Raw genomic sequence first — 25003 nt, 5'->3', positions numbered from 1 at the left:
CCATTCACAAAAGTGGTCGGGACGGCCGAATCGTACCGAGTTTTGGTCGAGTCGATCGAATCATAGAGTGAGCAGCTCAACCCGGGCTACTGATTTGGCGGTAGTGTCTTCGGTAAAACTTCGAATCACATAGTTTCCTTAATTCACAATCTTGTTTAGCAGCAATGTAATGCCTATCTGTTTTTTGAGATTGGCTCTTTTGCCTAGATATTTTTCTCCCTATTTATCATTATAAAACGAAGACATTTTTTCGCTCAGAGAGGTTTGAAAACAAACCAGATGGTGTAATGACATTTTCTCATACTTGAGACTGCCTGGGTTAAGCCTGCTGAGCCATATTGATTTATTTCTTTACCGTGGGAATATTCGTTTCTAGGTACCCGAGGGGGGATACAGTTAAGGAGATCCCAATTTGTTATGATTATCAATCGCAGGAACCTCATTTATCAAGTAAAGTTTTTTAAAAGGGTACAAATGTCAGACAGAAAGAAAATTCTGAGGACTTTTCCCCAAAAACCCATCGATTCTTTGACTGCATTGTATTCAATCATGGTTTCAAATTGGTTCACTTTCATTTCAAGTTTGGAACAGTTATTTAATGCAGCATGCAACTGCTTTCAGTTTACTACTAGTCGACTCATTTCCCTCCCCATCCTCATCGTCTCTTCGTGGCTTCAGCGCAGCCGAATCTCGCCTATCCGAACTTGAACCACCGGCTTCGGATCCTGACGTCTTTAGAGTCTTCTTGCTAGATTTGGACTTTGTCAGTTTCTTCTTGTGGCCTTTGTGAACTTTCTTCTCAACGTTTTCCTCCTTGTTGAAGGATAACTCGACCTTCATTGAGTTTTCGGCTGTAACGAGTGCGCCCGGGTTGTCGGCTGTTACGTTCGGTGATCCTAAAAATTTGTCAGATAGCTAAATTTACCGGCTTTTTTCTAGGTGGAGTTGGTCGTATATGTTAAACTGTCAGAGATAACGTTTTTTTTTGTTACACCCTTATTTTTCAGCTCATATCCTTAAAGAGTGACAATGAAGCAATGCAATTTTCGCTGACCCTTATACTGGGGTTGTTTAATCAACCGGGAATTTTTCAGAAGTCCAAAAAACGAGGGTCTTTTCGTTTATACCTCCCCCCCCCCCCCCCACCTCCCCCCCCCCCTAAATTATGAATACTCGAAATCAAAATTTGTTGCAAAATTGGATCAAAATTACTAAGAAAGGCTGGTTTAGTTTAAAGAATCAAAATGGATGGAGGCCGAAACGAAGAAATTTCATCAAACTTAGCCCAAAACAGGTTCTTTTCCCTGTTTTTTGTCGTTTTCTTTCTAGTCTTTTAGGTTTATTCAAGGCTCTGGATATCAATCTTGTGTTTCGTATTAATATCGATCCAAATTTGGAAAAAAAAATCAGGATCTACTAAACAAGCCCCCTCCTTCTATGGTATATACTTAACAATCCCCCTCTATGAATAAATACATTAAATCAGCACAGAGCGTTCTATTGCAAACTCTTCTAACTTTGCTGCATTCTGATTGGTCGGCAGTTTGCCTGTTTTGATCTTCTACTTAACAATCTCCTCTTCGGAGTGGGGAGAGATTGTTAAGCAGATCCAAAAATCTTTTTAATTTTTTTTGATTTTAAGAGGTATAACCAGGGGCGGATTGGGGGGGGGGGGGGGGGGGCGGACGCCTCTCCTTGTCCTCAGGGATTCGACCCCCTCCCGATCCAAAGGGTCTCCCCTTTGTATTATTTTGAGATATCCATATTTTGTGACGGATTCTGAAGTTTTTCGAAAGGCGCCTTTGGCACCAATATATAATAATTTTGAGGGCGGATTGCGTGCCGATAAAACGCCGTTTTTGGTCAAAATTTTCGAAAAAGGGCCCAAAAACGTCTTTCATCACGAGACCAAACGGTGCATTCTGTGCATTGTAAGCGGATTCAGCAACAGGCCCAAATCAGTTTTGTCGCGGAATCCTCAACATTGCTAGATTTCTTTAATTTTCTTTGCTTTTTTGGGTTCCACAAAAAAATACCTAAAACCCTGTACCGTTCAAAATCGCTCCAAAAATAGGCGAAATCCAGAACAGTTTGTAGAATCCACAAACAAATAATGATACATATGTATATTTGAATTGAGTTGTTGTGGAATCCGCAACTCTAAGCGGAATCAGCAAACTGTAAGTGGAATCCGTAAATTGTAAGTGGAATCCGCAAATTGTAAGTGGAATCCGCATTTTTGTTGCGGATCCCGTTTACATATACGTTTGTGTAGTAGAGTTTAAAAATATATCTTTTAAAAAATAAGTTGATCAGCTACCAGTTGGAATGCCAAAGGTTTGATCTCAACTCCTGTCAAACACCCAACTTCGATCTCAAATGCTGTCGAACGTACCCAACTTCTATCTCAATTCCTGTTAATCATACCCAGCTTGAATCTCACCATCTACAAACATTTAACTTCGATCTCAACTCATGTCATCAATCTTATTTCCTGCCCTCTCAATTGCCGCCAACTGAACAAACGAAAGTAAACTTGTTCATTCGTTCATTTTTAGCCATTGAATTAGTAGAAAAAAATTTTAATTAGGCTAGTTTGAATTTTTTCAAAGCGAAAAACCAGAATATGGTATGACAAAGCAAAATTTATAGGACTGATTTTTTGTTTTTTTGAACTTAAATTTAATTCTGCTGTAATTCAAATTTCGGTCATTTTTATCTATTACTAATTTACTAAATTTAGCTAAGTAGATCGTTTACTCCCTGTGAACAAAATACTTTAAATTGATAATTGACTCCCACGAACAATTTTGACAGGCCGGCATATTTTTCAGACCATAACACATACTGGAAACAGTAAAAAAAAACAATAATAAGGAAAAAGAGAATATGGTTAAATTCAAAGATTCAATTAAGAACAAACAGTCATAACAAACAGTGAACAGCTCTTTCTCCGTGACGGCATCCAAAAAACAGCTGCCTCCTAGTTAAGTTTAAAAGCACACAAGGTAAAAATGTCATGTCTTACCACTAGCCAGAACAAAATAACACACTTTAAAGGACGAAAAAACCGAATGGCACATTGAACTAGCCTATTGGGAAGCTTAGGTACGTCTTAGGCTTGACTCAAGAGCCCGTTAACCACAAAATGAAGTCTTTGATTGGAACGACCATCATATCAAATCACAGGAAAGCTCATGTGTAAAATTCATGCTGACTCAGTACTGCACACGTCTAGAGAACAAATTGAAACATTTTGAACAAAGAATTCAATTTTTGAAAGGATTAAGATGTTTTCTAAAAAAAAACTATTTTTTTTGAAAAGTTTCCAAGTTTTGACAAATTTTTGGCCGGCCTCTATCTATTCAACAATAAATGTGACCGACTCAATTTTTTTAAACATGGCTAAAGCCAATTATATGCTCAATTGACTCATGGAAAAACATTTGGTACGTAAGAAATTATACTTTGAGGACTCTGAAAAAAAATTCGAATAAAAAAAACGTAACAAAAAAATTGATGACACTGAAAAAACCACCACGTATCAAAAATTGAAAGAAACTGAAAACCAAATTTTAAACGTTCATCGGCTTCAAAACCGTTGTTTCTTGATAATAAGTAATATTTTGACTTCAAAAACTTTCTGAAAAGAAGTTGACCTCGGTTTCCCGACACACCCCATGATGAAATTTCTCTTTTTGTTTTCTAGAAAAACCGACCTTATCAATTTTTCTTAATGGCAAGAAAATACCTAAAAAAATCATTGAAATTCAAAAAAATAGCCTTGTCACAAGACTATGTTGAAAAAATATGGAGCGAACGAACCCCTCAGCGAACAGAAATAAAACACCTATGAAAAATTAGGTTTTAGCAAAAAAAAAACATTGTACTGATAATAAAAACTAAATTTGTTGATCTTAGATCTCACTATCTGCCCCCTAAAAACTCTGGCAAGCTTTGAGCAAGATCCAACAGTTATTTGAGACGGGACAGTTCCTTGAGAATAAGACATTCAGAGCTCTAAATTTGTTTAATAATTGTGAGTTAGCGCTTCAGAAAGATTTGAATAGCTAACTCATGATTTCATTTTGTCATCTCATCATAAATATTGTCCTCATAACTTGAACTCACGCTCCCAATTACTGAATCTCAAATACTGAATTCCATATACTGAATCTCAAATACTGAATCCCAAATACTGACCTAATCCGGCGATATGTCAACCCAATAATGAATTAACCCAATTACCGAATTAACCCAATGAATTTATTCGGTGTTGTGTTTCCAAAACTATGATCCCAAAAACTGCTTGCAAATACTAAAATGCGACTTCAATCGATTTAAATAACCAATGTTTTAAGTTTTGTTCGTGGATTCCGCTGACAACGGTTAAGTCCTTGCTTTTAAATCCCGCAAGTGCATATGCAAGTTTAGTAATAAACAAAATTCTGAATTCCTTTACAAATTGCGGAATCCGCTTACAATTGCGGATTCCGCTTAAAGCTGCGGAATCCAGAACAACTAGCTATTTTTGCTTGTTGCGGAGTCCGCAAAAACTTAAATATGCCGACAAAATTTACGTTACAAACATATGCACGCGGATTCCACATAAATCTTGTAATTACTCGTTATTGTAATCAACGTTTCTCTTCTCTGCAAAACTCGAACGAACACGTTCATCCAGGGGCGACCAATATGTAGTAATTTTCCAAAAAGTGCCCAAAAACAGCATTTTTGACCAGCTCTTCACGTCAACAACCACCCCCCCCCCCGCCCCAACTTAGCCCCCCCCCGCCAACAAACCCGATTATTCAAAGAGAATGGCTGTCTGCTCACATGACAGAGTAAACCAGTCATGTAAACATGTGAGCTATAATGAGTTGAAACAAATGAGCTGAGCAGACAAGTGTTCAGGTGGACATTTGATTCATGGCCGTTATTGCCATACTCAGTTTTAGTTATGCAGTTCATACCATCAAACTAACTGGACTGATACAGAAGTATTCTGTAGATTAGACTCAACGCGCAGTATATTTGATGTTGCTTATGGTAGTGTGTTACAGCTACAGCAGTTACTGAACCCCCACTCTTAAACTTCACAGCTTATGTGAAAGGGAACAAACTAACTGCTACTTGGGTGGTCACGTGAGGCATTGGGGATACAGGAGTGGGGCTGTTTGATTTTGAAATGAGAACCGGAGATTGCCAGTGGTGCATCTGGGCCGCCAATGTGCCCAAAACACTTTCCTATGTCAAGCAGAATAATGAGAGAACATCTTTATTTTAGGTGAAACATAAGCACTGAATACTGCAGAGTATTCAGTACTCATTGTGGTGCGTAATTTATATTGGTTTCGCTGCGCGACACTATTTTCAGGGCAGCATGGGCTAACGGATAAGGCGTCTGACTACAAATCAGAAGATTGGCGGTTCGAATCCCTCTGTGGTCGACTTTTTATTATCAAATCTTGCGCGGTTTTTGAGCGGTTTTTGAGCGGTTTTTTTAGATAAACCGCTCAAAACCGTTCACATCTTGCGCGGTTTTTGAGCGGTTTTTTTTAGATAAACCGTTCAAAAACCGCTCAAACCGCTCATTTTGAAGCAAGATTTTGAGCGTTATTGTCTAAAAAAACCGCTCAAACCGCTCAAATCTTGCTTCAAATAGGTGAAAAACCTCGACTCGGGAAGTGGAATCCACTTACACTTTGGAAAATGTTTAAATACTTGTCTCTGGAATCTAGGAACACACAGACACAAAATTGCGCGCCTATCCAGTGCACAGTTTTGCCTCGTAATGTTTTTGGCCTGTTTTTTTTTCAAAATTTTGCATGCGGCGCTGTTTGGCCAAACCAGGGTCTTTTTAGTTCCCGCGGGGAGCTCGGAAAATCAATCTGGTAAATCCGCCCTCCTCCCCCCTCCCCTCGAGAGAAATCCTAGATCCGCCCCTAGGTATAACCGAAAAGACCCAAAAACATTATTGCTGAAGGCAATTGAACCTTTACTCTTAAAGAAATTTAAAATAAATTGAAAAATTTCAGAAAACGTTGAACGGCAAAAAAAAGAATTAGAAAATTAACCTGATTAAGACTATTTTAAATAAATTGCTTTTAAATAACATGCCCCAAGTTGATAGTTTGGTTTGCAATTGAAAAAGATAAAAGTCAAATTTTTCCATCAATTAAGGAGGTATCAGCAAAACTACCCACGTTTCAAACGGGCAGTGTTGATAACTGATGCAGCACTACTGCATGCTTGCTGACAACTTCTTTTTACATGGTATGTTCAAGGAAGTGATGAGACCCTGTGGGTCCCCATAAATTGCCTTAGACGACACTGAGGTCAACTAGGCGGGGTATTGGGAGTAGTTTTCAATTAGCAATAACTGCAGCTCAGGTAACTTCATTGCTTACAGTACTGCACCTGCGCAGAGATAGATAAGTTTGAAATTTTTGCGGTACCCCCTCAGCTCAAATGACATGCTTCGACTTTTTTAAGAAATCAAATTGGCATTTCCAGAATAAAAGATTGCAATTTCTTCTCTATATTTTGAAAAGAATATAATAATATTTATTCAACGTAACAACATCAAATTCTCGAAGACTCTAAAGTTATGTTTGAACCAAAAAAATATTTTATAGGATTTTTAACAACACCAACTCACGCAAAAGCACGCATAGGACCGTGGTATCTCTTTGACAGCCGTGAGGGATTAGTCTGTAATAAATTGATAACAGGATCTCACAAAATCAATCTACGTTTTTGTGTGTGCGAAAAAGCTTGTAATTCGAACTGTTGATGTGAAACCGACCCTTTTGTAGTCCCGCAGTCTTAAGTTCCATTAGACCACTTTCGAAAAATCTTACTTTCCTTTCACTTTTCAGCAAAATCGTCGTCTATAACTTAACTCAGTATATTAATAACCGAAAAAAACCTTATGCGTCTTTTTTTGAAAAGCAACACGCTGTTAAATCTATTTTTCGACCTAAGCGTTGTGATGATGAGCGTAATAAGAAAAATACAAGAAGGCTTAGAACAACCTCGACCCGGGGCTACAAAAAATCAACTGTAGTTTTTGGATTGGGTTCAAAAATGGGGAGAAGGCACTTTGCCAGCCCACCTCTAGGAGTGATGGCCTCTGAGAAGTTGCTGGTAACTCGCAGCATCATGTCCTTGTTGGCCACTTTGGCTGGTCCATACCTCTCCTGCTCAGTGAGGAAGTCAGGAACCAGGTTGCTGTTGTTCTTCGGGAACAGGTCATTTCTAAAAGGGAAAGGAAGGAGAAAGTTTTAAAAATAGAATTATTGATTGCGCGCGCGGTATTAATAGCTCCGACCACAAAATGGGAGGCAGTTTCATTTCGGGCTTGGTTTAGTTTTTTCGTTTCTTCAAATTAAGTGTTTTGAAGAACAATCAGATGAAACAAATAAATGTTTTCTCAGAGTCAATAAATCTTTTCACGAAGGAATTTTTGTATGCATAAACTTTGCCTTTAAGAATTGGAGCCCTTACCTCTCGCCTTCCACCTCCTCCGCCTCCCTCTCCTCAGCCTCTCTAATCAGACTGTCCCCACTCTGATCCACCTGGGGGGTGGTCTCGTTCTGCCGTCGGGAGCCATTGGGAGATCTCGACACGTCTTTTGAGAAGGATTTGGACAGATGGACCTGCATCGAGTTCTCGTTCTGGAGGGGAGTGGGGACCATCTCAAGGTTGTCAGATACTTAAACAGAATGGGCTCAATTATAATGAATATCAAGGAAATTAACGATATTTTATTTGGTACCAGAGGACACAGATTGTCCCGGACGCCGGCATTGTTGAAAGATTTTTTATAGATGGAGCGGGTAAATATTACAGTATTCAAACGACCTGGCAGTTTAGTTTTCCCAATCCCTCGTTAAATTACAAATTACAATTAAAAATTTACCAGAGAATTGTTCATGAGTCAATGGTCGTTTTAGAAGGGGAAACAGAAAAAGAGCCGGCCATTCAGCATATTTCCCATCAAAGTCATTCGAAAAACGCAAATAATAACTTTCAGCTCTTTTTCCTCCCCCCCCCCCCCCACCTGCAATTTTTTACATGTAAATTTATTGACCACATTGTCCGATTGTTATGAAAATTTACATACAGACCAATAAGGCCACGACAAACATATTTGGTCTTCATACTCAACCTCGTAAAACCACTCGTTACACTAATAAGTTGAAACTGGCGTGAGGTGGGGGGGAAAAGGAAAAAGAGCCTAACTTTCATGATCCGTTTTTTTTTCAACTGCGGCAGTCACCATAACCCCGCCTTGAAGGTAGATGCATTTTAGAATTTCTTCTTTTTCCACCAACTGGTTTTTGTTCCGACTTTCGATAAGTCACAATATTCACGATGACGCGTTTTAATAAAGCTTATAGCATGAAGAGTCAGTTTAAATTTACTTTCATAAATTGAGTTTCCGAATAAAGCAGGGGGGGGGGGACTGGAAAAGAGCCTTAAATTGTTCTACCTGAGTTGGACTGGGCCTCTTTGTAGTTTGCAGTCACGTACTTCTCCAGGTCCCCCATCTTCACCCGCCTCGGCTTCCCATACATCTCCCTCTCTTGGTCGAAGTCGGGCACCAAATCCGTGTTATGACTCATCTCCTCATCAACCACCACATCCGGCACTCCCAACTGCACACCACTAGCTGCAGTCGCCATGATGTCCAGTTGATACAAATAGCGGCTGGTTCGATGGTGGTGAAGTTTGTTCAACTTACTGGCTCTTTTCCAGTTTCCCACCCCCTCGTAAAATAACATAAAGTTGTTTCAAAACTGTTCATACGGCAATCTGCATGAATAAAATGTTGTTAAATCTTGTTACTTTTTCACGCTGACAGGTTTTAGTGCAGCTTGAAAAATCAAAAGACGTTTTAAATAGGCTTTCGTAAAATAAATTTTGCAAAATTTGAAAGGGGGAAAATGGAAAAGAGTCAATTTACAGGATAATCCTCTGAATATCTGAATAACACTAAGTTAAGTGCTTATGGTTTGAGTATTTAAAGTCACGTGCAAAATTGAGCCAATAAATTCAATATACCCAATATATCCATCATATTTTAAAGTGTTGACTGCTCTTATAAGCATCGTATGCGCTTGCCATCCCCCCCCGCCAACCTGCAAATTTAGTGATTTTTTGGTGATTTTTTGCTCACATTGTCCGATTAATACAAAAATTACAAAGTTGGCCTTGACAAGCATATTTGGTCTTCATACTTAATTTTAATTTTTGGGGAAAAAGAAAAAGAGCCGATAAAGTATGGAAATCAAATCTGCTTTTAAAACCTAATTAGTCAGCATGCCGATGTTTTAGCAATCGGACGACCTTGCAATCAAAATTTATTCCAGCAAAATTTCGCTGGGGAAGGGAAAAGTAAAACGAGACCAGTGGTTTTAGAACGAATGAGGACCATATGTCCTTGCAATAAGGCCTTTCACCGATATGTCCCCACCTCACACAAGCATCAATTTTATGGTCTAACGAGTAGTTTTACTAGGTTGATTATGATGATCAAGTATGTTTGTCATGGCTTAATTTATCAGCGTGTCAATTTTCATGACAATCGGACAATGCGAACAGTAATTTTAATTATAAAAAGTTGCAGGTGGGGGGAGGGTGGGGGGCTTTAGGAAAAAGAGCCGCACCATTTTTCATAATACTAAAATCAGCTGCTCACACAAAAAGCGCCTGTCCAGTTTTCCAACTGTCTTGGCTGTGTGAAATTGTAGCAAGCAAGGAACACAGACAGTTCCGATCACGATAATCATAACAAACTTAAATAAAAAGCTGTATTAGCTATTTTTGACAATAAAAGCTTAAACAATTTGCAGAACTTTTCAAAAATATTTTTGAGCTTTATTGAAACGGACTCTTTTTGAAATGGTTTTGATATAATCTCGTTTTCACGGAAAAGACTAAACTTTGAATTTTGCCAAAAACAGTATGCCAAAATTTTTTATTCAAAAGATCAGGTAAGTTATAGTATTTCTTTCAATACTTCCTAAAAACTCAATCCGACCACAACCAGCGACAACAACGACTGATAATTTTCCTTGGCTTTTGATGCGCTTTCAATATTCTTCCGTCCGGAGCAAAGATATTTTTCAAAAGTTTTAGTTCTGTTTGCAGCAGGCAAATTTGTGAAAAAACAGGCCAAAAAGGAGTTTTTATGAATTTTTTGGAAAATTACGACTAAAAAATTGCGTTTTTTCAGCGCGCGCTCCCAACTCAAAATTCATATAGATTGGCGCCAAAGACGGCTTTAGAAAATTTTTAAAACCAGTCAGCCAAAAATGGATATCTCAAAATAGTACAAGAGAGGGACCGATTCCCTGAGGGGGGGGGGGGCTCGTCCGCATACGCCCCCCCCCCTAAATACGCTACTGGTTTGCTGAGTGATTTTGCGCCTGAGATCTGCCTTACTCGTATAACCACAAACACGTTTGCTAGATGTTCTGCTTGTCGGTTGCAGTTTTTGCGCTCAGCTGCCAGCCGTTATCTCAAAATCTATATCACCATGTATGCCCGCCTGTTCAGAAGCTCCGGTGGTCATTACTATTTCGTGGTCCATGAGAAACGAGTTCAGCTGACTTTGAGCAAAAACATCGTTGGATAATCTAAAACACGTATCGTGTTTTTCAATTTACTCTGAGTCCTTGAGCAGTAAGTCATTAAGTCAAAGACTATTTGTACCCAAATAAGACATCGTTTGACTACAGAAGTATAGCAGTCCACAAAAAGGTTGAAGATCCTCGTATTGTTTAGGGATCAATGCGCTCCAAATCTTCTCAACGAGTCTGTCATCTGGCTTGATTCCTGCAGCAAAAAGACATCTGAAGCAATACTGAGTACCCCAAAACACTGTAAATGTGTTCCAACTTGAAATGTCTGCACTTAATTATGGTGAAGTTAGTTCTTTGACTATCTGCAAATTGCCGGCCATGAGCTTTTCTCTTGCTATCATGTTGGTCTGTAGAGAGTAAAATAGGGCTGGAAGATTGTTGTTTTTTTGTCTCCTTTGAATTTTGGAAGGGTAAGAAAAAAATTTTTACCCTTGAAATAAAAAAACACATGTTAAACAGCTCTTGCTTGGTGTTGATCGATGAATAATTTTTGTCAAATATCAACTTAGAGATTTTTTCAATCAAAACAAAGTTTCAAATCCCCGTATATCTTTTTCGGCCTTATGATTTCCCATGCTATGGTAGCTCTTTTGGACTGCACTGGTTTGACTACACTCTCATTGGCCAAATTTTTGAGTTTTCTTCATTTTTGGCTTTTGAATTGGCAGCCAGGGCGCGAAGAATTTTCCTACTGTATAGAGCAAGTTTATAATAAAATTCTGCTTTTTCCGGTCTATAAAAATTTTCATTTATCATGCGTCTATCGGACAAATTTGCTGTTTTTATTGTTTTTCGTGATAAAAATTAAATGGAAAATGAGCAGAGCGTTTTCAAGAAGCAAAATAATACAGTCGCGGATAGTGCATTTTGTATTTTCAAATTAGCAAAAAAATATATTTGAGCACCAGGTTTGATTTTCACCTGGATTTCACCTCTATCACTGTCGTCTATGTCTCCAATTCGGGCACAATATTTGGATTAGAAAGTTATAAAATCTACTACATCATGAAACTCTATGAAACTCTTTTTTACTCATACGATTGCTAAAAGTTTTTTGTGTAGATTCAAACGTTTATTGACTAATCACAAAACGTTTATTTGTTGTAGTAGAGTTCAGGTCGATCATAGAATTTGGAGTGTCCGGCAATACAATCAAGCGAATCCTAGGTCTTGCAGAATTCTCAAATTAATTAAAGCAAAAAAACTGTTGTCTCTATGGGCAATTTTACCTTCTGGCGCTTTATAAAGACATTTCTCATGCGGCACCGATGTCAATGAGGTTGAGGAGACAAAGTTAATTGTTTTTTTTTAAACTAAAATTAGACTAATCAACCTCGCTTTTTGCAATTGGTCCCCTTCGATTTTCGACACTTTATTGAAACGCCTTTTTTCACATGAGATACAATTCCGAAAACTCAAAAACAAACTTTGTCCCGGTTCAGTCTTCGCAGAGTTTGTACTTCTTGACTAGTTTTGTTCAAAATAGAATGGCCCTGGATGCAAATAATCTTTGATATTAATTTCGAAACAATCAGTAAAATGCTCTGCCCGTGGGTAGATTTTTGAAAAGATGGTATATCTTTTAGGCTTACGTATTTTCAATCCGGTGGATCTCAAACATAGCCAACAGACAGTTGGAAAAGAGTCAATGAACGCAAGGAAGCACAAAATAATTGACTTCTTTATTGGAAAAATTTTAAATTTCAAACAAAAACGTTTGGCTTTCAGAGCAATTTGTAATTAGCACTTTTTTGATAAATTAACTCAATCAGAAGTTTTGAGTATCAGGAAATGTATTTACTCTGCTGGGAAATTTAAAAATAAATTTCACTTTCTAAACTAGAAAATGATTATGTTGTACCCGCCAATTTCAGCTTTCATAAAGGCAGAGTGCACTTTGCCTACCTTCTAGCAAATGAACTTCAAATTAACTCCAAAAATATATATAAATCTTAGAGCATTCATATGAGCATATACAAGTATAAAAGCACTTTTTTTTGTTACTAGAGCATTAACTTTTCCTGAAAAAAAAGAAAAAAACAGCATGACCTATATAAGAGTTTGAACTACGTTCATCGACTCGTAAAAATAAGCATAGCCAACACAAGGTTGAAAAAACGTCATAGAACTTAATGATATAGAATAAAAAATGATTTTAAGGTGCTGAAACTTCAACTTTCGACGTCCAAAAGATATATAAAATTCAGGTTCAAACTCTTTGAATTTCAAAAACTGATTATAATAGGCGTTTTCTTCATAAAACTATTAGATTTGAAGAAAACCGAATCAATGGGTAAAGTGGTTTTATTCCGCCGGGAAATCTTTGTATTGAAATTTAGCTTCAAGGTCGATCAGTTTTTTCAAGGGCAACAAAAAATTATCTCGACCTACATAATTCAAGCTTTTTTTTGTTTTACACTTATTTTAAATCAGGAACAAATCAGGAACAAACAAAGAAAAAGTAAAACATAGCCAACAGAGGGTTGATAAAGAGTCAGTGAACGCAAGTAAACAAAAAAAATGACTTGTATTTGAAAAAGTTTCAATATTCCAGTTTCAATTTTAAAAAAGATGGACTTGATGCTCTTCGAAATTATAGAAAAATTTGTCTTCGATTTTTTTTTTGATAAAAAGAGCCCAAATTGAGAAAACTGGACCAGTAGGTAAAGTTTTTACTTTCTCTGGAAATTCTATTATTGAAAACCCTGTTTCGAAATAAGATTCGGTCACGTTGCTGCTCGATAGTGGAGTTTGCTTTCTTTTTAACAAAGGAAATAAACTGAAAATAAAAAGAAATCAAAATTCAACCGTAAAAAAGTAAATTTGAGCCTGAACTAATCTTAGGACTTTTTCTGCAACAAAAAGGAAAAAAAATCACGACGATCTATATAAGGGTCTGAACGACGTTCATCGAATCGACCCTTAAAAATCTGGTTTCTTTGAGAAGCATCTCGAGCTCTTACTTGTCTAGCCAGAAAAAAACTACGACAAGTTTCAGTCTCTCGCTGCTTACGCATTGCGCGGCAAAACTGCGTGAATAAACAGTGCAATTATTTTTCCACCGTGAAAACTAATTTTAAAATTTTCAGATCAGATGTAAGCTTCAAAAATCAATTTGCCTTCTTTTTTAATTAAACTCGTTCACCGATTTTTATTTTCGAAGTAGATTCAAATTTGTCAAACTTTATCAGTTCGATAATTAAGATTTTCTAGAATGCAGTACCTATCTAAGAGCAACAAAAAAGAACTGTTTCATAAAAATCAATTGATATTTCCGAGGCAAAGCTAATGAGTAGCTACTAATCTCAACCAATTTTAGTTCTGCTCGATTATTCGTTTCTCTGCTGGACTTCTGGACTTATAATATCGGCCAGATCTGAGTTCTTTTTATATCCAATGAAGGCATTGTCTTTGAAGTAAGCGTCCATCCCAATTTTTCTCAAATAAATCTGATTTCTCATTTCCCACAATTGTCTGAACAACTCTCGTTTGTTTCGTTCTCTTTCCACCAGCAATTTGTCTTTCTGCCAGTCGAAACAGTCGGCTAAAGTGTCGTTTTCGACATAATATCTATCCACCAGTTTCGTGATCTTTTCAATATCAGGCGGTGAGTTCAATCCCAGACTCAACCGGCTAAAACATTTAAATATTAAAAAGATTTTTAGAAAAATCACTGAGTCATGAAGGATTGGAATGGATTCTTGCACAAACTATTCATATATATTTGCATTTTCCGATTATTTTATTTGTATTAGTCATCAACTGCACACCTAGATAAAACTAGACTCTTATTCGAAAAAAAATAAGTTAGACACCTCCATTGATACATTTTAAAAATATTTTGCATTTCGATGAGTATATTATTAGCATTTGGAAAAAAAAAAGATTTTTTTTTGCAAATTTAACGACTGCAGTTTATGCTCTAAAGGAGGACCTCGAAGGCAGGCTGAAAAAACTTGCGGAGGGTCAAATCATATAACCCCCTGGTGTGTTATCATATTGAAGACCCTCTATTCGTGATTTAGACTCCAAGTAAATCCAAAAAAATCTCTCGGTGTCGAGGAAAACAAGTCTGAGATTTTCTCGAGGTAGCTCTAAGTTAAGAAAGCTAAAATTTTTACATGGCGTTTTATTAGGTAACTCTATTACATTTTCTACATTTTAGAATCTTGCAACACCAGATTCTAGACGCCAACCCCTCAGCCGCAGCTAAGTTTGAAAAAGTAAAAGAAACTGTTCAAGTAACAAAATTTCAGCAGATGGAGTACGAGAACGAATCAGATCGAAATGCAATGAAAAACGAACACGATGGATTTTGTTTATGACCATTGTGATTGAAACAACGGATCTATTTAATTTGCGTCCTGTGACTCATGTTAGCAAGGAGTTGGCAGACACCATAGCACAAGGGGTCTGGCAGTATCCCGGGTTGACCTCCATACACCGAAAATGCTTATAATACAATTCCATACATCAAATGCATGGAAAAACGCTTGCCATACAGATCTCGAAAAATGGTTGAAAAAAAATATAAACTAACTTCTGCGGCTGCTTCATTCTAATAAAACAGTCTGGTGATGAAAAAAAAACCGAGGTTTAGTTTGTTTTTTGAAAAAATTGCTTATCATACAACTCCCATATAAGGAAGTTGTAAGACTATCATTTTTTTGATGACGACACAAAAAACGTTTGAAATTGTTGCAAATTTTTTTGTTTGTTTTTTTTTCCACCGGAGTCTAACGTAGTCCTGGATACAATTTTGCTATTTTGTTTCCTTTTCGCTTGATAAATTTTCTTTAAAACGCTTAAAACTCCTATTCTTTTAAATTCAAACTTTAAAAATAATTGTTGAAATTGTTTGCCAACATTTAAAAGTTTGTTACTTTCAGAAAGACTTGACAAAAAGACAGAAATTCAGTTTTTTATGCATTGTAATTAACTTTGGTGTTTTGAGTAAGCCAAGGTCTTTCTCACTTGCGTTAGGTTGCGAACACAACCCAAAACTTTTCAGAAAAAAATGAACTTTTTGGTTTATGGAAAAATATTTGTCAAACAATTTTCACATAGGAAAAATGCTTATCAAACAGATTTCATACAATTTTCTGTACGTATGGAATTGTATAGAACTCTATGACAAAAAGTTTCTCATATATGGAAATTTTAAGACAAGAAGTTTTGATCAACCCGGGATAGCACATATGTGCGTGGCAAAAACAGCGCGAGGAAAATAAAACAGACGACTTTGAATTAACTTTGATTCATACTACTAAAAATTTTAAGGACTCCCTGATGAATGTTATTTTGTGAATTGTCGACGTTGATAATAATTAGAGTTTAGTTTTAGCATTGATTGTTGTCGGGTGTGTAAAAACGTACTTAACATTTGAATCAAGATTTAAAATACCAACGAAAAATAGGAAATCAAAAGAACTCATCTAATGAACATTAATCAAAGTAGTGTTCCAAACACTTTGAATAAGAAAAAATTTTTGATTAGACTGTTTCTACTGTTAACATCAACTTTCGACCTGCATCTTGAAAAAAAAATTTAAAATTTATTCTCAATTTAATTTTCATGGAACAATTTTTGACAGCTTTCAAAGTTAATCCGATATAAATCGAAAAAGTTATTGAAGGGAGAAGTCGTTCTCATTTTCATTTTGCAACAACATAATGGTAGCCTTTTATAAGTATTATCCATAGGTTTTGCACTTCTGAATGATTTCAGATTTCTAGAACAAAAATAGTTTTTTAGTTAGTTTTTCAAAGGGTTGAGTAAAGATATCATAGCTTTCAAATATTTGGTTTTCCTCAGTATGGGCTATTAAAAACAAAACCAACTTTAACATCAAGCTAGAAATTTCGAATCCAGTGAAAAGTTTTGCGGATGTAGAAACTTTGGATTATTTTCTACTACACTTACATTTGAAATCAAAACAGCCAACTTTGTTTGGAAATGGGACAATTCTGAAAAAAAGCTTTACTGCACTGTGTTGGTAAGAAGTTGTAGAATAGTGCAGTTCTTACACTCTACATTCTGACTGTTCCAACCACACAAGGAAAAGAATGGAACAAACTTCACGTTTTTTTTGTTGCGAAGAAACAAGTGTTCTTGACTAAAAAATCTGATTTAAAAAGTTCTCTAAGCTTTCGTGTCAATATTGTGATCATTATTATTCTGGCATTTAAATGTAACCATTTGTAAATTTTGTGCACACCTTATTGTTTTTTCACTGTTTGTGAGACTTGCCATATTAGTTTCTAGTAAAAATTTGGAGCAAGCAATTTAAGGATTGTGAGTATAAACCTTATCCCGCGTTTTCCTTATGCAAAGCTATTATCATTGAACTTCTGTGCCTACATGTTTTCTGATTTATTCTTTGTTCCTAATTTTTCTGCTATTTTTTTCGCAAAATAAACAATTTCTTGGCCTCTGAGCTTTAAACTTAACTTAATGTTTTAACTAAAAATACCCCAAAAAACTTAATGTTTTAACTAAAAATACACTCCATATTAAAAAACAAATAAGTTATTACTCAATCGGGTTCGGTGAAACATCCCTAAGAACGTTTCCTACGACTCCCTTTTGACTCTTAGACATCCTTCTCCACATCGGGCTTTCCAGATATTACGACAGAGACAATAACAACATGAATTAAAGAACCGAGTCACTGCAATTGCCTGACTTTGAGGAAACGACAATTTGATCAATACGAAAAAAGAAAATAACGACGTCTTTTCCCAGTCGCGCTTTGATTAAAACAGTGGAAATCATTTCGGGCATGACATCATCAAAAACTCGCAACCAAACATCGTAGCAATAAAGTCACTACAAAATCAGGAACAGAAGTTCGGCAAACGCTAAAAATGTTTTTAAATTAATTCAAATGAGTGATATGCTGCAACAGTGATGTTTTCTCAGTTGTAAAAAAAGGCAAAAGTCTAAGAGAACAGAAGCTGTGCATATCGTTAAAAACCTCGAAAAGTTGAAAAAAAAACCCTGATATTGTCAAGCGAAATCGCGCTGTTCGTCAACGTACAGCCATAGAACTCAGAAGAGGCAGAGCAATCAACAATACTTTGATGCAGCATTTCATCACGGAAGAACAGTAACCCCCCAAGAACTCCAAGAAATGAAGAAATCAACAAACAAAACGGAACAAGTTGTGTTTTAAATGCACTTATGACTTCGTCAAGGGTTCAGATTTGATTTTTAAGTGACCAGGTTGAAGTAATAGGGTGCCTTACTTTCTAACCTGTACTTCACAATATCATACAGTGCTCTTCCAATTGAACTCTTTTTCACCTTCAAATTACCTTTCGTAGCTTTCCTACATCCTTCAACAACCTCCGAACGCTTCATCGAAAATCCGTAATTAAGCACAAAATGTGGTAAAAACCGGCTAGTTGCCACAACAGTTAATCAATTTAACCTAAGAATCAAAGTTTGTTAAAACTAAGAGACGACATCAAAAAATAAATGAATACTTTGAACATTAGCTTGTAGCTCAAATTTACAAAGTTTTCACCATACTATTCAGTCAAATGGAAACGTCGATGTTATCACTCAATCGGATTTTTCACTTGTTAGTGGACAAGCTGATGAGGCAGATTTTTTTTGCAATTAAAACTAAACATCATGAAAAGCGTTCTCAACGACAAAAAACATAGAACAAACAGTAGAAGCTCAACCACTTGGAATGGATGTGTAGCTTCAAAACCTCATACCTCTTTGAAAGCGCAGCCATCATTCAATCAACCTTTGAACTTGATACGAATCAGAGTAGGCAGGAATTCAGATCCACTCAAAGCACGATTACGCGTCTCCATCAGTTCTTTTTGCCAGATACAGCAACTTGACTGCTCCTGCGTTCGAGGTCTGATTATCACCAGCCATTCGACCGGATTTCAAAAAATTCTAATGCAGGAAAGAGTTTCCTTATTTCAACTTCACTTCCTACAAATCAGTAGCCGTCATCTTTCTGTCGCACTAACAAATATCCGGGACTGATTACAGTTTTTAAGGGCCATTCGGTTTTTTCAAAAGAAAAGGTCAAATTAATGTCCATCAAAGACTTATCAATATCAGAATATGAACGAGCCAGTGTAAAATGCGCACACTAAGGGAAAACTTGCTACGTGATTTGTCGACCAAAATTGGCTCGGCAGGTGTTCAGCCAAATAGTTTCATCCGGCAACCTTCCTGGTCACCAACTGTAAATGCATTCAGTTTTGCTCGTAAAACCAATCAGCAAAATTCATCACTACCACAAAGCAACAACACAACCAGCAATAAATTTACGTTCAATAACAAACTCGCACACGTTAGCGCCCAGTAGCACTTTGTTTCATCAAACAATACAGTGCAAAACAAATGCCTTCATCTAGTGTCACTGGGAACATTGGTTCTATTACCCAATCTGCAGGAAATTTACCTTTAAATCAAAACCCCTATCGACATCATCGCTCGGTTAAAATGCCGGAGATCCGAATCTAGAAGTTTGACGGAGAACTCCTAAAATGAAATGAATGGTTTAGCATGTTCAGATATGCCGTTCACAACAATCAAGGTATCACAAATAACGAAGAATGAGCTACCTACAAACACCGGTAGTATTATTGGTCAGAAAAGCCATATCGGGATTCCTGTGCAGCCTTAGGGTTTTACGATTTAGCTTCACCGGAACTCGACCAAAAAATTGGAAATCCTTAACATGTTTAGCCTCTTAAATAAAAAACTAGTTTCGTGTAAAACACCTCATTTTCCAAGTGGAACCCTTTATGGTTCTAATCAGCTGAGCTGCTTTTCTCAAAAAACGGTTTTTAAGTTTAAGTGCTCATGGATTTAATCCTGACCCCTAAAGTCTAAAGTCAAGATGTTTGCTGACAATAACAACGGATAAATTAAAATTTTCGTTGAAAATGAAGTAGAGTTAACAACTGATTGACAAAAACAAAGCCCATCACAGACTCAATGATTTTCCATGGTGAACGGATGGACAGGAACGCTTCTGTGATTTTTGACAAAACATCATAACTCATAAAAAGACCACGCCCTCGCCATATAACAGCAGTTCTTAGTAGGCAAAAAATCAAGATCGACATCCAGCTCACTGGAAAAAAAGACTGAACAACAGTTTCTTCAACTCGCTAAAAACAGAAATATCAGTAAAAAATCAAACCTTTTGATCACAATTTTCACGGAGCAGGCAAGAACCTCTGAATCATTAGGATTAACGAACAATTTTTTCAATAAATCAAAAAAATATAAAAAGGATAAATTTTTTTTCTATAACTGTCTCATCAAGAAAGTTCTTGTAATATCATTCTTGCCGCATTGCAATCGCAATTATCATTCATTGTCTCATGATCATACCTTCAATCGGGCGCAAGCAATTATTGTCATGAACAGCCAAGCCCCGCTCTGTGAATCGCTGGAAAAACCATCCATAGGAACGAAAACTTCTAGAAAAAGTGCACTGTCGTTACCGTCGAAAGTAAAAAATCAACTGCATTTGCTGCCAATCAAACTATTTGTTCCCAAATAACACTAGTCGATTTAGGCAGTTTTAGATATACCCAGCAAAATATCAAACGCCTCAACCTTAGCAGCAGAAAAACTTAATGCTCCGAGAAAACAAACACCCTCTTTGCAGCGAAAGCGACTGGTGACTCATCAATGAACGCAAATCTGGTCCGTTTGGACGTAGGGCCTTACATTTGCAGTACATTTTGTCCCCCTTGAACTATGTTGACTCCCTTAAAGACTGGCATTTCAATGACGCTCTTGTTACAGACTTTAACCAACACTGTAAAACCATACTTATCTACAGCATGTTGATTTCCCACTACACTATTAAGCCCACTTTGTTCTCATTACCAAGCAACAGTGTTCAATTTTCTATAGCCATCAACGCAGTGCAATACATCATTGTGTACGACTTGTTTCACGGGCTGCAAAATTCATCTTTTGCGCAAAGAATTCTCCTAGTTTGGACTGTTACCGTGCCAATCAAAAAGCAGCCGTAGAAGAATAACGAGGAATTTATGTTTGTTCCGAATAGCAATACATTTTTTATCAGAGAAAGCTACCCTGAATGGCGAACGACCATTTTCGACTTCGTTACATTTTTAGGGCTGTCAATGCTACGGGAACCAAAGGCGAGAACCATATTTTGTTTTCTGTTATTGCAAAACAGGCCTAAAAAATTTTCATGCAACCATACGACTTACGGGTGATCGTTACAAAACTGGCCATTTGTGAAAAGATAAGGTAATTTTACCCTACAATTAAAACTCAGCTACAGCACTTACAAGTTCTAAGCCTCCAGAAAGTATTGAGAAAGACCCACTTCTCAACAGACATTGAGAAAAACTACAAAAAATGTTTAGTTTTAAGCCAGCCACCACCAAATGATTATGGTAATTTCCCTATCATATTGTCTCAAATGCAAACAAGCAGGGCAAGTTTCGATCAGTGTTCACAGCAGCATCAATTTTCCAAAGAAGCTCGCACAACATTAATATGCTAGCTGCTAACTTGGCCTTATCATCAATTTGGTTGATTTGCTGCTATGGTTTCGCGAAACCGCTATTGCTGTTACAGCATTCGTGGAATCCATGTTCATGCAGGTTGCTATAATAGAAAAGCATTCAGCCGTTCTTCGTTTTCAATGGACAACAGTGACAGCCAAAAAATTGTATCAATATACACGGCTAGGTTTTTGGGCGAGGTGATCGCCATCAGAAACTACATTAGCAAACTGCTAAAGATTTCGCATCGAGGAGGAAATTAGGCGACTAACTACGTGGACAAATTTGTGCGCTCGTTAGGAAAAACACAGCAATTATGTCCTCAAAAAGATTTAAATCTATGTTTTCAAAAGGTGAATTCAACCTGACGATGTTTGTTTCCAGTCAATCAACCGTCCAAATTGATGTAGTAGATCAACCTGACACAAAGGAATTGAACTATTGTATCTTTTGTTTTATGCAAAAAAACTCAGACGCCTTCAAGCAGCAAAGGTTGTCTAAGTTGGACACTGCAGGAAATCAGTACAATATACGGAAACTCCTGTCATTGATCGCCTATTAGAACCTAGTCGTTTATACGAACCTCTTAGTATCAGCGTCCCATTAGTAATATTATTGAAGATTATCCCATATCCCATTTCTGGAAAGAAGGCTATGCATGGGACTACCTACTTGAAAAAATTAAACGTTAGAAATATTGAAATTAGATTGACAGATATTTATCTTCGTCTTCCATCGAACAACAATAAGTTTCAGTTTGAAATCTACTTCTAAAAAAAGTTATCAGTTACACGTCTTCACATAGGCCGCCTCACAATTGTTGTGCCGATAAATAAGATCAATATACCTAAACTCGATATACAACAGCTGTACTTGGAGCTCGCTCAGCTAATTTCAACGTCGGTCAGCACTTCATTTAAATCAGAGACAAACACATGGCTCACCACGTGAAAATCAAAATAAAACTATTACTGAAAACTGGAAGCAAAGAAAACGGAAAACAGGGAACACCTAATTACAAGGCTTCTGTTTTTTGGCACTTGACAACAACTGCGAAAGAAACCGCTCACGCTAGACTAAAAATTTTTGAAACAAAAAAAGCTGAACAATTCAATGAAATGGCTCTTCAAACTTACTCTGCTTTTCTTTTTGACTGTATGTGGGAGAGACTCGATCAGATTGTCAAATAAGCTCTTCTATTGAAACTTGTGGGACGTGGGAAAATGACATAGGACGTCTTCACTACGATTGTTGTCAAAACAGAAGGCTTCAAAAACTAATGGCCACTACCCCATATACCCAGAGATAACGAAGACAAAGGTCCGTTAACTGCATGCCATCCTGCATGTTTAACGAAAAAAACTCTATTCAAGCCTTCACTCTCGTTAAGTATAACAGACAATTCAAAACAACTGGAGCAGGCTCGTTACTGAAAACTTGCAGGCTCGTTACTAATTTTAAAACATTGACTTAACAAGAGTGTGAAAACAAAAAAAAAGTTAACTTCAAAATAAAATTACAAAAGATTTCAAACAAAGGCTTCTGAACCAAGGTAGCCCTCCCCTTTCAGTAGGAACAGATGTTGGTTAAGTGAGGTTCGGAGTAACCACTCTGTCCCCAGAATGAGGTACGGAGTTACACCCAACCCCCAAGAGTTAGGTACAGAGGCCAACCCACCCCAATTACTAAGGAAGGCAAGAACATCACCCCAAGTGCGGTACACTACTGCGCCCTCAACCATTAGGCCTTGTCATCAAGTAAAACATCAAAAAGTCAATTGTGGTTGAAACATTAATTACATAGGTTTCTTCAATTAATAAGCTCCAAGTTTATTTTCAGCGCTCTGAAATTAAACGATCAAACTTTTATTTTTTGACTTTACTAAGCACAAATTGTGAGTTAAATTGTCAAATGGCCTCTAGTTCTTGGCTCGAAAAACTAAAAAATTTTCTGGTTTTGCCATAATTTCGCTTTGAATTTTTTTCACAAAAATACTGCGCTTTCTGGTCAAAGAAATTTCTATGTAACTAAATTTTACATGTTCTCGATTTTCTTGAAATTAAAGTTTTTCTCAACTGTTTTTTGCTCAACTGTTTCAAATTCTGACAGCAAGACATTTTGATTATGAATGGTATTTAGAAACTAACTCCAGTTCTTTGTGCCATTGTTCCCTTGGTGCTACTTTGTCCTTGAGTTTGCGGATGATCTTGGGAGTCTTGTACTTTTTCAACATCTCCTTGCGCTTAGCCGCAGTCTCGTCGAACAGAATCACCTCACTTGAGTCTGAAGTAAAAAGAAATCGAGTTTCAGGGAAAAATAAATCAATGTTAATTTTCCAAAAGTTGTTTTGTTTTTGTCCTTTGGAAAATACTGAGTGTTTCATTCGTTTTGACAGGCGTCCTTCAGATTTACCAATGAATTAATTAATATGTTTGTTGAAAAAGTTGCTCTGATAAAAGAAATTTGTCCGTTTTTTTTTTAATTTTTAGCATGCAATTCAGGTTTTTTCCTATAAAGTTCAAATAAAAAGTGGCATCAGTTTGATCAACGTCACAATTGAATTGCAACTGCACTAGAGAGTGATTTCATTTCTTGCCTTGTGAGTCCTCCTGTGTCTCTATCACACTGTCTACCACAGTGGATCCGAACTCCAATTCACTCTTCAGTTGAGACACGCCCTCTCCTCCCTCTTCCCATTCACCATCTTCATTGACAGTCGCAATAATCAAAACCTTCTCTTTTGATTTGATTCAGTTTAAAAATCAGTCGAAAAAATAGATTGCCAGCGCAACCTTTCCAATGACCCCTGAAAAAAAATTATAGCAATTTTTTCGCGACTGTCAAGCCTTTGCTCTCCCGATTTGCAGCATCATTCGGGTGCAAGTCTTCGTTATCCCTGCTCTTTTCAGATCCCAGAACATCGCTGGCGTCCCGAACTGGTTTGATTTTATAGTTGAGAACAAACGATTAGTACCAGGTCATTATGTGTTTAAAGAACAAACGCCTAATAAGTTAGTGCATAAATTTCCTTCACTTTTGAGCTTTTGGCCCTCACTCGCTGCCTTTTATATTGTTTTTTACAGTAAAATGGCACTTTTATGTAATCAATATTTATGTTTAAAAAATGAGCACATATAATCATGGTCGGAACATTCTGTGCTAATTGCACAGCAACCGTTTAGCACTTTTAATTTTATTTTTGTTCGTTCTCATTTACAGTCGCTCATTTCTTCCTGAAACAGAAATTATTAAGAATAAAATTTTTCGATTTCTTTTACCAAACGTGAGAATTTTTTTAAAAGTATGGAATTCTATTTTGCACGGCGTTTTCCTTTTATGCAAGTTTGTCTCGACTTAACAAGATCCATGAGAAAAGAGAGCCTTTCAATTAACAAAGTAACCAAAGCATAGTAAAAAATAACAACGAAACGAAAGCAAAGTAACAGGAAATTTGCCTCGCTGAATGTGTAGCGATGAGTGAAACTTCGCATGCCCTCACTCATCAAATCAGGGTCTGACATCATTTCACACAGCACTCGTGGCTTCAGCTGGCCGTGCTTGAAGAAACCGAAATTGGCCTTGATGAAGCTCAGGCACTCGTGTGCTATCTGATTCAGGCAGGGGCGAGCCATTCAGTATTTGGGTCGTTAGTATTTATGTCGTTTAAAAAGCTAGGTTTTGTTAACGTAGCATAGGCAAGAAGACACTGACGCTATCTAAACTTTAATGTTTCTATGATTTTAATTAGGCTATTGGGGCATTTTTGATAGCGATGGGGGGGGGGGGGGGGGGAGGGGAGATAAAATTGCATTGTTTTA

At 37.0% G+C, this 25003-nt stretch overlaps 2 protein-coding genes and 1 non-coding gene across 4 annotated transcripts; all 3 read right to left on the bottom strand.

The window, feature by feature from the left end:
* Positions 1–538: 538 nt before the first annotated feature.
* Positions 539–9044, bottom strand: LOC134856577 (uncharacterized). Of its 2 annotated transcripts, XM_063872865.1 has the most exons (5): positions 8972–9044; positions 8498–8744; positions 7510–7717; positions 7118–7260; positions 539–896 (listed from the first exon to the last, which is right to left on the bottom strand). In XM_063872865.1, exons 2-5 carry the CDS (start codon positions 8688–8690, stop codon positions 592–594), a joined length of 849 nt encoding a protein of 282 aa, XP_063728935.1. In that variant the 5' UTR covers positions 8691–8744; positions 8972–9044; the 3' UTR covers positions 539–591. The 2 variants fall into 2 exon arrangements, with proteins under 2 accessions (XP_063728935.1, XP_063728927.1); XM_063872857.1 differs by lacking the exon at positions 8972–9044 and having other exon boundaries at positions 8498–8768.
* Positions 6299–6432, bottom strand: LOC134857342 (U4 spliceosomal RNA). The gene has a single exon (XR_010164900.1). It is a non-coding gene; the product is annotated as a U4 spliceosomal RNA (small nuclear RNA).
* Positions 9045–13932: 4888 nt separating the features above from the next.
* LOC134855943 (uncharacterized) lies at positions 13933–24929 on the bottom strand. The gene is made up of 6 exons (XM_063872332.1): positions 24641–24929; positions 24403–24418; positions 24032–24121; positions 23782–23889; positions 23333–23468; positions 13933–14285 (listed from the first exon to the last, which is right to left on the bottom strand). The coding sequence occupies exons 1-6, from the start codon at positions 24815–24817 to the stop codon at positions 13982–13984; spliced, it is 831 nt and encodes a 276-aa protein (XP_063728402.1). The 5' UTR covers positions 24818–24929; the 3' UTR covers positions 13933–13981.
* Between the last annotated feature and the right edge of the window lie 74 nt (positions 24930–25003).

Source organism: Symsagittifera roscoffensis, chromosome 1 (assembly GCF_963678635.1).
Source record: "Symsagittifera roscoffensis chromosome 1, txSymRosc1.1, whole genome shotgun sequence".
NCBI classification, from domain to species: Eukaryota; Metazoa; Xenacoelomorpha; order Acoela; family Convolutidae; genus Symsagittifera; species Symsagittifera roscoffensis.
This window is presented reverse-complemented; position numbering and strand designations above follow the sequence as displayed.

Coding starts and splice junctions, on each gene's coding strand:
- LOC134856577 (XM_063872865.1), bottom strand. CDS start 8,690: ATGGCGACTGCAGCTAGTGGTGTGCAGTTGGGAGTGCCGGATGTGGTG. Junction 7,261..7,509: donor GAGGAGGTGGAAGGCGAGAG/GTAAGGGCTCCA, acceptor TTTCCCTTTTAG/AAATGACCTGTTCCCGAAGA. Junction 897..7,117: donor AGAGGCCATCACTCCTAGAG/GTGGGCTGGCAA, acceptor ACAAATTTTTAG/GATCACCGAACGTAACAGCC.
- LOC134855943 (XM_063872332.1), bottom strand. CDS start 24,817: ATGGCTCGCCCCTGCCTGAATCAGATAGCACACGAGTGCCTGAGCTTC. Junction 23,890..24,031: donor TGCAAATCGGGAGAGCAAAG/GCTTGACAGTCG, acceptor CTGTCAATGAAG/ATGGTGAATGGGAAGAGGGA. Junction 23,469..23,781: donor GACACAGGAGGACTCACAAG/GCAAGAAATGAA, acceptor TTTTTACTTCAG/ACTCAAGTGAGGTGATTCTG.